This window comes from Onychomys torridus, chromosome 5 (genome assembly GCF_903995425.1).
Source record: "Onychomys torridus chromosome 5, mOncTor1.1, whole genome shotgun sequence".
NCBI lineage: Eukaryota > Metazoa > Chordata > Mammalia > Rodentia > Cricetidae > Onychomys > Onychomys torridus.
The window spans coordinates 93314143-93326261 of NC_050447.1; the positions used below are offsets into that span (position 1 = coordinate 93314143).

Below are 12119 nucleotides of genomic sequence, written 5' to 3' on the forward strand. Positions count from 1 at the left end.
CTCCCCACACATACAGATCTTGGATTTACTTAGGTTAGTTTAGACATATCAGAGTAACCAGCAAAAGATATTAGTTTCCCCATTACATCAGATTTTTTTGAAAGTGAAAGATTTAAAAAAAAAAAGCAAAGCAAGGTTTTCTTTCCAAAATTCAATTTTTGATTGTTTATTTCCAAGAATGTTCCAATAGAGAGAAAGAAAAAAAATTCTTTAACTCAGGTCATAACACTAGTCATCTCACAAAACAAAAACAAAATCAAACCTTGACATTTTAGGGGGAAGAAAGAAAAATCTTGCTTCTAAAATATAGAAACACTTCCCGACCCTTTCCTGTTCTTGGCATTGCTAGTAAACATTATTTATTTGCCTCAAATAGATGCAGCTACATATCACTGTCATGCAAAAGAAATTCATTTCCTCTCTGAGTTCAATCTGCCATAAAAATTCGCTCTTGCTCCCATCTCCCACTCACCTGTCCTTGTGCATTAGTAACTAGTTGACCTGTGACCCCCTGAAGGCTGGAGAGGGCATTGCCAAAGGCCTGTGAACTTGCTATGGAGCCCATGGCTGCTGCAGCAGCGGCGGCCTGACTTGCTAGAGGATTATTAACCAGCTGAAAAGAAAGAAAAGATCAGGGTGAAAACCACCATGAGGCAGAGTGACCATACAGCGACACAACACTCCCTCCAGCTTGCTCATGCAAAGAACCCCGAACCCATTGCAGAGTCCCCAGTAAGCCGATTCCTTGACTGACTACAGGAGGCCAGGGACAAGACAGGGGTCTGGACTTGGTCCACCAATGCTGGGGATCCAGAGGAGTCTCAGCTGAGGGACAGTCTAGGAGAGATTTAGCCTGAATCTGGGGGAGATCACAGAATAAACTTCCAAGGAAATGTCAGCCTTCCTTAAAATCATCATGAGAGTGAAGCAGGGTGTGTGGAGAAGACTGATGGCCACAGGATTTGTGTATGGATTTATTGTTTCCATGTAGGAATCACAGCTTCTTCAGGGGTCGTTTGGGTGAGGCACGTTTCTCACCTGAGAAGCAACCAAAATCAGCGAAAGCCCAGCTTCTGACATCTCAGAGAGCTGGGACACTTGGGGCTTATGTTGAGGAGAGATTCAAAGTCACTGGTGAGTGGTCAGGCTGACATTTGCTTCCTGCTTTACCTGATGTGTGGCCTCTTTCCTGGGACAAAGGTTTAGCAGGAAAGAATAAACAGAAGTGGGAGAGAGACCAGACAGGGAGGAGGTTATGGCTGCCAAGTTCTGTTTTTCCATGGAGACCAATTCAATATTCTTTATCCTGCCAATTTTCCACACCACAGGTTTTCAGGCCTTCTGACCATGAGGCAGAAGGGTGGCATGAACTAAAATCTGCATTTAGGTTAATGACTAGATATAAATTCAAGAAACATTTAAACTATTTTCACAGTATTGGTTTTGATACATGAATTTCATTTGTATTTATTCTAGGGTGTTATTTTTTTTCCTCCATATAGTTTCTCTCAAGTACAACAATTGTGTATAATAATGCATTTTCCAGCACCAGTTTCCACATCCATAAAACTCCTGCATTTTAGCAGAGACCTGCCAAGGCTAAGACCTGGTGGGAAAGAATTCAAACCATATTTAGTTCAAGTCTTGGCTCTTCTAGAGCCCCTCTCTTATTATTGTTATTTTAAAACTTTCTTTTTAGTTTTTAAAAATTCTTTATTCTTCTCTGCTCTCTCTCTGATTTTCTCTTTTCTTCTTTTTCTTTCTTTTCCTCTCAAAAGATATTATGTGTCTTAATTATTTTGGAAATGTGCCCAGAGCTTTACATCATCTGTTGAGGAAGGAAATAATAATCAGGGAAACATGAAAAGAAAAAAAGGGGAATTTGATAACTTTTTGCTAATGTATACCTTTATCCTTATTATTTACTTATAACAAAGTCTCATTGACCCAACACATCATATTAGAAAGAAAAATCCACTTTAAACTCATTACTTTATGTCTTTTGTTTTTATCTCTCTCTTAAGGGGAGAAAATATAACTTTTTTTAAGGAGAAAAAAAATATTTTTTTTTTTTGGCCTAGTGAGAAACCCTGTCCCATCCAAGATTACCACCATGGGATTTAACATTCAGGGTAGCCTTGATCTTGGTATTTTGAGTATGTCTATAGAGTGACTGTGGCTGAGGAACCGGTGTGTTAAGAGAAAATGCTCCTTGTTGTAGTTTGAGTGCCCACAATGGATGGTCCATACTGTGGTCTTGGCAAGCAGCACCTGTAGCACCGGTACAGACAGTGCATACTGGCCTTCCATTCTGAGCTTCTTTGAGAAGGTTCTGCTTGCATTGTTTTTATGCATGAAGCTGAAATCATAATAAAATTTCTGGAGTCATAAAATAAACTTCTTAACCCCCAAAGAATGATTAATTCATGTGAAGTTTGGTCTTAATTTTGAAAATTTTGTCAGTCGTCTACAATTGTGAATGAAAATTTTAAGTTTGTACACAGAAAATACTGTCTTCAGAAGACAAGCAGTTATCCCTATTTAACAAAGAGCACATAATTTCCATAATTGTAAAGCACTTCTTTGATATTTTCTAGGTCAACCAAGATATCATTAGGAAATGATGACTGACTTTGGGTGTACCACAATAATTGAGACTGAGAACTCCCTATATCTAAGACTCCAGTGTACTGTTCACCAGTAGTCCTGTGTATTTGCCGTGAACTCCCTATGTCTAGGACACCAGTGTATTGTTCACCAGTAGTCCTGTGTATTTGCTGTGATATCTGATGCTTCACAAAGAACTCATTTTGAATATAAAGCAAACCAATTTCTTAAGAAGACTTCTGAGTCTATGTGTTTAAGGGTTAGAAATGGGTAACAGGTGTTTTAGAAGATTGCTCAACCATCACAAAGGTATGTTTTGTTTACTGACATTGTTTATTTCCTCTGTATTCTGGTCCTATGATTTCACTGCCCTTAATGGTGTGTGTGTGTGTGTGTGTGTGTGTGTGTGTGTGTGTGTGTGTGAACATATGTGGGTGTGTATGCTTGCATGCATTGTCTTTCCATCTTAAAGGGGAAAATGCTGACTTGGATGATTTTTTTGTTATTACTCTGTTTTGCAAACCAACCCAGGGCCTTGTATTTTCTAGACAAATACTATCCCATTGAGCTATAAACCTCTAGCCATGGATGACTTTCTTAATTCCTGTCCAGCTACCTTCTTACTTTGCATTTGTGAATGATGTCTGGCTCTAGGGAGAAGTCTGGCTGGCCATGCTCTAGAGCCAGAATACTGACACCAATGTGGCCCTGTAGTACAAGTCAGTGTAAGAGTGACTTGGGTAGTGTTCATGGTGTATACAGCTCCACGAATACTTTTTGGCTCTTCTGTCTGTGACTTCCTGGGCAGGGCTGCACTGCTATAAAGATAAGTGGCAGGGGAGGGGGGAACGACCATCACCCCAGGCCATGTCACTCTGTGTTGTCTACAGTCATGTCACATTAGCAGTGTTCCTATCATCTTTTCTTCTAGATTTGAGACTCAGGGTAGATTTGGACAGCTGTGAGCTCATGCACAATAAATGCATATAATGAGCATGGTGACGTTCTAGGGCCATCTGGGCACTTTGAAGTGGCCGCCAAGCTTATGCCTTCATATCTTTCATTGCCGTGTACCTACCAGAAAAAGGCAGCCTGGAAAAAGTCTGACTGTATTACATGGTGTGTTTTCAACAGATCAGTTCAGGCCATGCTGATTTCAGTGTGTTCTTGTTATAAGTACAGGAGGGTTCAGAGCAAGGATTTGCAGTGAGTGAGAATTTTCACATTACATCCTGAGCACCTCAAGCTGTGGCTGTGGGATTCATGGCTGAATCCACTCACTGAAACACCTATTTCCTAAGACATTTCCCCTCCTAAGGTTTTATAAAATAAATCAACAAAACAGCTGTCAATATAGCTGTGTGCCACTGAAGTAGGACACCAGGCCTCACCTTTCCCCTGTCCAGGCAGGAGAGAGTCAGGCTGCAAAACCAGATGCCTCAGTAGATGTAAGAGATTCGACTCTGGTTGCGTTTGTTTGTTTGTTTGTTTTCCTGGATAAAATAGGTGGGAAAATGATAGAACTCATTAAGAGTATAATGAGAACCAAATGAGAATATGCAGGTAAGAGCTTTAGATATGCAACTGTAGCTGACACTCTTAACAAGTCCTGGCAATTGTCCCACTTTTGTGTACATGGTACTTTAGGTTTTTCTGCTTGTTTGCTTTTTGTCTTTTTTCTTAAGCAGAGTCTTCTTCTGTAACCCAGGATGGCCTCCACCTTGAGATAGCCTCCCCAGTGCTGTGGTTCTAGCATGTGTCACCGTGTCTGGCCCTGTTCTTTTTAAAGGGCAGCGGAGGGAAGCTATTGGCTAACTGGCATGGCAACTAGATGAGGTGAGTTCTGTAATTTTAAAAATGTAAGAGTAGGAGGCATGTAAAATGAAAAGATCTTTTTAGATGTGTATCACTAGAAGGTAATACAAAACCAAAACAGGATTTGGAACAGTTGCCACCTACTTGTCTCACATCCCTCCTGCCAGACAGGACCTGTGCCTCTGTAGAGACAGTAGAGCTCTGATTCTGGGGGCAGGGTTGAGAGGTGACAGAGAAGTGAGACAAGACATGACTTTCTTTATAGTGCACTATCCTCAGACTTAGTTTATAACATTTAAAAAACTCCCTTGAAGTGTTCACTTTGCAATTTAATTCCTGGTTCATGTCAAAACATTGTGAAGTAGTTTATCTTACAGTTGCTTATTAGATAGTGAAGGCATGCAATAAAACGATTAGAGAGAAATAACACTCACTGTTTTTGATGATATCTCTCTCTCTCTCTCTCTCTCTCTTAGGTTTCATGTAACCCAGAATGGATCCAAATGTTCTGTGTATCCAAGGATCACCCTGAACTCCTGATCCTCCTTGTCTGTACCTACACTTATTTATTTCTGTGTTCACACATCTGTGTGGTTATTGGGTGCTGATCTGAGGAGAATAAATCCATATTTCCAGATCTATATGTATTGTGCATCTCTTTTCTGTCCATGGACATTAGATCATGTAGAAAAATTAATAAAGTCTTCTAAAGAGGGGCCTTCAGAGGCATTGTGTACATCATCTACAGATGTCAACATCACAGATATCACCACAAGTTAGCGAACACTTTTCTCTGTCTTTCTCAGAGATTGCTATCCTGCATCTTGGTAAAAGACTCAGGTTTCTTGAAGTTGGATTTAAGCAGTTATAACATTTTTAAAGAAACTGTTCTGAATAAATTAAAATAGTAAAATTCATTTATATAAGTAAGACAGCACAATGAGGCAGTTTAGCTGTGACATGGTATCCAATGTTTTTGCCTGTATCCCAAGGGGGCTTTCTGGATTCATAAGTTCAAAGCCTTCCTGGAGCATAATTGCCCATGATCTAGGGATTATCCCTTATGAGCCACTTGGGTTTAGGAACAGTTCTTTTTGCTACTAACGTTTCAGTTTAGAGTCTGGGTGTGTGGTCCCATTTCATTTTAAATGAGGACACTGAGGAGTGTATTTATCACAACTGACTCCTCATTTAAGGTCCAAATGACTCTCACTGGCTGTTTCTAAACAGCCAGAAAATATTTCAGTTTTTACTTCATTTACATACATTAAGACTTGGCTTTCCTTCTACTTATATGTGGGAAAAAGCATGTCTCTAGTGTCTTTGGCACTCTTTAACCAAATCAGTATTTCTGTTCCTCAACTCTTATGGTGGTGAAGGGCATTCCAGTAGACATGCATTGGATGGGTGACTCTATTCCTCTTAATGAGCTATGTCACATGTGTTTTATTTTTCAAGACTTTCTCCTTGGTCTGTGATTATTGCTGTGCTTGAGACCCTTAGAACAGCTGGAAAACAGTTTGGGGTGTTTTCATACTGAGCTGCTCCTCAGGTCTCTCACTTCCTGCTGTATTACAGAGACGGCTCTGTGCTAAATGCTGTCTATTCAACATCTGTCAACCAGAGGTCTTCAATGACCTTTGGGGCTGAGGTGATCTGAAGCACTTTAATATCCTAAAAAACCACTTTGGTTCATCAACCTAAAATCACATCAATTTCTACATACTTCTGGAGTTAATTTTATTTTAATGACAAACTGACAAGCACAGTAACTTTTTATTTCTAGTACACAGTCATACTGCCTAACAGGAATTTCAGAAAGTAATGTAATGTGTCTGCTGATACCCTAACAACAGGTCATGGAGAAGAGAAGCCTGGTCCTGCAGGGTTCTGGGGTGTGAGTGGGGCCTCAGACATGTCCTACTTCAGTATGAGGAAACTGGGATGTCGTCTTTCACACCTGACAGTCATCACTTTACAGCATGGGTTGACCCTTGCCTCATGAGGTAAAATGAATTCTGAGACTTAAGCAAGCCCTTGGAATGCGACAGTTGTTAAAGAAGAGGCATGGGAACAGCTCAGGAAAACTTGGAATTCCAATTGATGTCATTGGAGATTTTGTGACATGATAACAAATACACGGTTGGTTCTCATTCCCTGTAATTATCATAGAGCTCTTCAATCCTGGGAATTTCTGAGGGTTATAAGTAGCAAGAACAGCTGAATATTACTTATAATTCCCATTTATACCTCACCTGAGCTTATGCTTATGAGCTGACTCTGGAGGTTGGGAGGCTGGTTGCCAGAGGAGCCACTGAAATATGTGATCAGAGGTCTAGACATTTCAGCTCACCCCTGCCCTCCAGGGACTGAAGAGGGCGTGAGAGGGTACTTACTGATTTCAAAACTTTAGTCATGCATACAATGGGTTTTGGAGAATTCACAGGCTGAAAGGGAGGATATTGTGCCCCAAACCACCCAGAGACAGAAACTCTTGCACTCAAGACCCTCTGGATCTTGCCTCTGGATCATCCATTCATCTAGTTCAGTGGTTCTTATCCTTTTGATTGCTGTGATCCTTTAATATAATTCCTCATATTGTGGTGACTGCTGACCAGAAAATTATTTTCTTGCCATTTTATAACTTTAATTTTACTTCTGTTATGAATTGTAATGTAAATATCTAATATGCAGGATAGCTGAGATGAGACCCCCCCCCCAAAGGGTCACAACCCTCAGGTTTGAACTACTTATTTAGTTGTTCATTTTCATCCTTTCTAATACCCTTTATAACCAGTAAACGTATTTCCCTGTGTTCTGCAAGTTATGATACAAATTGTTGTACAGGGAGAGAGACTAATGGGAATCTGTGAGTTGTAGCCAAAGGAAATAGAAGCCAGGACAGCCTGAGGATGCAATTCTGACAGTTGACATATGTAATATACTTGCACGTTGTGTGTGTGTGTTGAACTTGTGAAGTTATGCCTTTTACTTGTGAGGCCTGCACTAACTTCAGATAATTAACCTCAGAATTGAATTAAACAGTAGGAATTATTGTTTGTGTTCACAGAATTGGAGAATTGCTTGGTGTAGAGAAAATAGCCAAATACATTGCATTACAGAAATACAAGTAAATCAACAGTTGTCCCTTTTAAACACTAATGTGTATGCTATAGTTACAGAATCATATACAGCCTTTCACTTATTAATTTCTTCAGCTTGCAAGCACTTACTTAGCACCCAGTATGTTTAGATTACTGTATGGTAATGAATGACAGACTGATATGTTCCATATCTCATGGGGCTTATATTCAAACAAGCAAAGAAATTTGGTAGTAAAGGAAACGAGGAAAAGATAAGCCATCCAATCACTGATTTCCAATCTCGGAGGGGTGGCAGTCTATAGTTGGAGGCAGTGAGAGAAGATGGGGTAGATTCCAAGATACTTGAGGAGCTGTGATCTGTGTACCTGGACCTGTTCAGAGTTGTACAGAAATGTGACTGGCAATTAAAGGGTCATAGTAGCAATGATTGGGAGATTGGGTTCTGGATCTAGATTCTGAAGCTACTCTTAGGTAGCTGTTCCTTCTGTTTCTCCAACTTTAGTAAAATGGGAATAAATTATGGCTTCCTAAAACTGTAAAAAGACACATGCCTCAAGGCTGATGGTACAGTCTAGTGGTAGAGCATGTTCTTGGCATGTGTGAGGTTCTGGATTCAAACCTTAGCACCACATATATGCAAAATCATGAAATAAAACAACAAAAGCTAGCCATTTATATGAACCAATTCATGAAACATACTGGAAGAGTTCCTGGCATAGAGTAGTAAGCCTCTTATAAGTCTTACTATAGTATTTGTATCCATTTTATAGCCTCTTATAAGTCTTACTATAGTATTTGTATCCATTTTATCTGTTATAGGCATACCAATGTTTTAGGATTGAATACCTTCACACCTTCACAATATCCAAGGTAGATGATTGGCCAATTTTCATATTCTAAACCATCCAAAGGTTTTACACTTTGGTAACTCTCATTGCCATTTACACATGTTATTTTCCTTGAACACTCCCTCAGAGACACTTCCTTTGATTATAGTATCCAAAGTGCACTTACTTTTACTGGTAAAGAGTCATACCAAAACCATAATAAGGGGATGAAACAATGTTCAGGATTTATTACAAACTAATCCAGGTGGTTGGGTATGGAAGATAGGCCTTGGGGAGATGCTTGTAGACACTGAGTTGCAAACTGACATGGCTCATAGTCTCTTCTTATATGTAGCTATATTTCCCCCACAATAACATTTCTTAAAGATCCCCTTTGTGATACTTAATCTTCATTGTTGAATTTCCTGGATTTAGAATCACCATGGAAATACACTTCTGGGAATTTCTGTGAGGATGTTTCCAGAAAGGTTTGACTGAGGAGGGGCTTTTGAAAGTGGGTGGCATCATCAGTCCATGAGCTGGAGTCCTCGAATGAATAAGAAGATCCAAGGAGACAGCTAGTTGAGCACCAGCTTACATCTCCCTGTTTCTTGACACAGACTCAGTGTGGCAAGCTGCCTCATGCCCCTGCTACTATGCCATCTTCACCACAATGGACTGGACCCTCAAATAGTGAACTAGAATAGATGCTAAATCCTTTCTTTCTTAAGTGTCTCATGTTGAGCACATTTACACAGCAATGAAAAAATAACTAATACACCTTTCTATTGTTTATCCAGTCCCGTCGCTTCACAACACTCATCAAAGGTTATTTATTTGTCTATTCTCTTTCTTCCTTGCTCTAGACTCTCTTTACCAATTTTGGTTCACAGCTGTATGTTTAGTGTCTTTCACAATGAAAGACACTCAGGAGGCCCGTGATAGATGTTTACTGAATTAGTATGCAAACGAATGAGCAAACTATCTGCTTTAGGTACAAGACTTTTGTGGTGGGAAGTCAATCCTTTAATATTTACAGAAAAGAGTAAACATCTTTAGAAATAAACGTATCAACATTTTTCCTTTTAAAAATGCTTTAAATTCTCTCATTTCACATTGCATCAATCAATCTAAGCTTTAGGTGTGGAGTGAAAGTCCAGAGACTTCTGAGTCCCTAGGTGTTAATTCCTCAGGTGAATTAGGGTCAATAAATGCACTGTCCAGGCCAATACTTGTAAGGCTGCCATGGCCCTGAATGATCTTTCTGACTACAATTGAGAATACTCCAGGATGGGAATGTCAATAATGATGGCAGGTAGAGATGAAGATGTAGCTGTTCTTTGGACATCCAGGATGAAAAGCCCTCTGGCATCTCTTAGACACTGAAAGCCTAGACATGGTGTAGAGCACTGGACAGGGGCTTAATCACTTGGTATGAGATTACAGTCATGTGTTTCATAATGATGTTTCAGTTAATCATGTACTGCATCTGGAGTCATTGTCCTGTAAGACTGCAATGGAGCTGATGCATTTCTATTGCTTAGTGATGCTGCAGTTGCCATATTGCCACAGCATAACACATTACTTAGATTTTGTGTTGGTGCCAGCAAACATACCAATCATAAGAAAGTATTGCACTCAAATAAAGCATATAATACTTTACAATGATAATAATTGACTGTGTTACTGAGTAATGCATTTACTGTACGATACTTTGTACTGTTGTTTTAGAATGTACTCCTTTTAATTATGCAGGAACGTAACTGTAAAACAGCATGCTGTATGATGTGAGCAGCAGCCTCATCCATTTCTGTTTATTGTATCTCTTGATTGTGTCACACAGGCACAGCTAGTAACTGAGCGACACCATCCAGATACTATTTGCACAGTAGGTAGTGAAGTGGCCCAATAACATATTTCGGGAAATGTATGTCTGTCAGTAAGCTATTCATGACTCTGGTTGGGCACTGAAAGTTAAGTTAGTGGTGAATGTGGCCTTTGTTTTATTTTGTTTTGAAGTCACTGGGTTTGGTGGATAGCGTTGAGCTGTGATGGGGCTTTATGGTGTATGAGGCCTCTTAGGTGTAGAAATAGTTTGTGGCTTTATGGCGGTCACTGAGTCAAAAGTGAGGCTCTCACAGCTGACCTTGCAAAGCTGGGAGTCACTGCAGATGAGCAGAGGAGGCTCTCCCCAAGTAAATACGGCTGTCTTAGTGAGTGTTCTAGAATCTCACTGGAGAGACAGCTAGGTACTGCGGGGGATCTGAGTCCAGGAGCTGCTCTGCAGACACTAGATGAAGAAGGAGGAGATGAGTCTGGTTGCTACTCTATAGTTAGGTGGCAAGCTATTCGAAAGCTCTCCAAAGGCACATGCTTCTTTTATTCTTTAAATTTACTGTATAATAGTTAATCCCAGAGTAGAGGCAAGAATCTAGCTTTTGCCTTAACACAACATACTAATTTGAGCACACTAACACTAAATCAGATTTTATACAAGTGCTATGCAGACAAACGCAGAGAGTCACTACAAACCTACACATCTCATTTACTTTTCTGTCTATTCCTCTATGTAACAACCTGAAAATCCATCTTTTTATGGAGTTTCATGATATTTTCTTACTTACAAAGTGCTGCTTTTACCAATTGCCTGTTGTCATGGCACATTAGTTAGGTAAATTTGTTGATAGTACAGAATCATTCTTCCTGTATTTCTTATTCTCTCATTCACTTTAAACAAATAATTGTGAATACTCCTGTGATGAAAAAAGGAAACACTTAAAGAAAAAAGAGAGAGAATAAATTGTTGCCATGGTACAACAGTTAGTATTGTTCCAGTCTCTAGCAATTGAAAAGCTTATTACACTTTTTATTTGCCCGAGCCTAATATATGACTTGGTTCCCAACACTTGTTGAGTCCCTACGAGGGAACATAGGTGCTACAGAGTACAAAGGGAAGACAAGGAAGAGGGGGTGAGAGTAGAAGCCAAGGGACAGTTTCTACCTTTATGAAGCTTCATGGAAATGTCATTCATTAGATTCCCCAAGTGGCACTGGTACAGGCTCTGCATCAGGCCTCAGGGATACAGAGGTAAAGGAGGCAAGAACAATTTGCCTACAGGTCCTTCTAGGCCTTTCTGGGCCCTTTAGGCCCTTTCTACCAATGCAGACAGGACTGTAAGAAAAACAGGTAAGAAATCCAGACAAGGGGGCCTTACCAAGACCCAGGAAAATGGGAGACTTCTTGGGGATGACTCTTTCAAATTGAGTCTTGAACAATGACTATGAATTGATTGATTGTCAGGGAGTAGGAAGAAGAGAGGAAGGGGCTTCACATCCCCAGAGATGCCACAGTCAAAGATGCAGAGTTGAGAAACAGAACTTTGTGTGTGTAGAACCATTAGTGTGGCACTTCTGCTTTGGAGGAGCTTGGAGTGGTAGAGGCAGTCAGAGAAGCTTTCCGCAGAATTCAGAGGAGCTCAACCCTGTACACATCACAGATCAGTTAGGCAGATGGGGAAAAACAGGTAATTATAGCAGAAGAGAGACTAAAGACAGAATTGTGGCATTAGAAAGCCCCCTGAGTGTCCAGAGCACAGTTCAGGCAGAAGACAGCGCTGGAATACTTTTAGCTGGCTTTAAAGGCAGGAAGCATTGCTTCAGAAGCACATGTAGGAATGGTGTGTTGGTGTTTGTGGGTGGAGCCTCCTGAATGAGAGTCACAGCTCCGAAAGTGGAGGGCCTACATGCTCATTTCCATTGTGACTCC

The 12119-nt window shown here is 40.3% G+C and overlaps 1 protein-coding gene across 1 annotated transcript in view; it reads right to left on the bottom strand.

The window, feature by feature from the left end:
• Pou6f2 (POU class 6 homeobox 2) overlaps positions 1–12119 on the bottom strand; it is a 122940-nt gene that overhangs the window by 44546 nt on the left and 66275 nt on the right. Inside the window, exon 3 of the mRNA XM_036188889.1 lies at positions 473–613. Within this exon, the coding sequence (XP_036044782.1) occupies positions 473–613 (141 nt within the window). The remainder of the gene's footprint in view (positions 1–472; positions 614–12119) is intronic.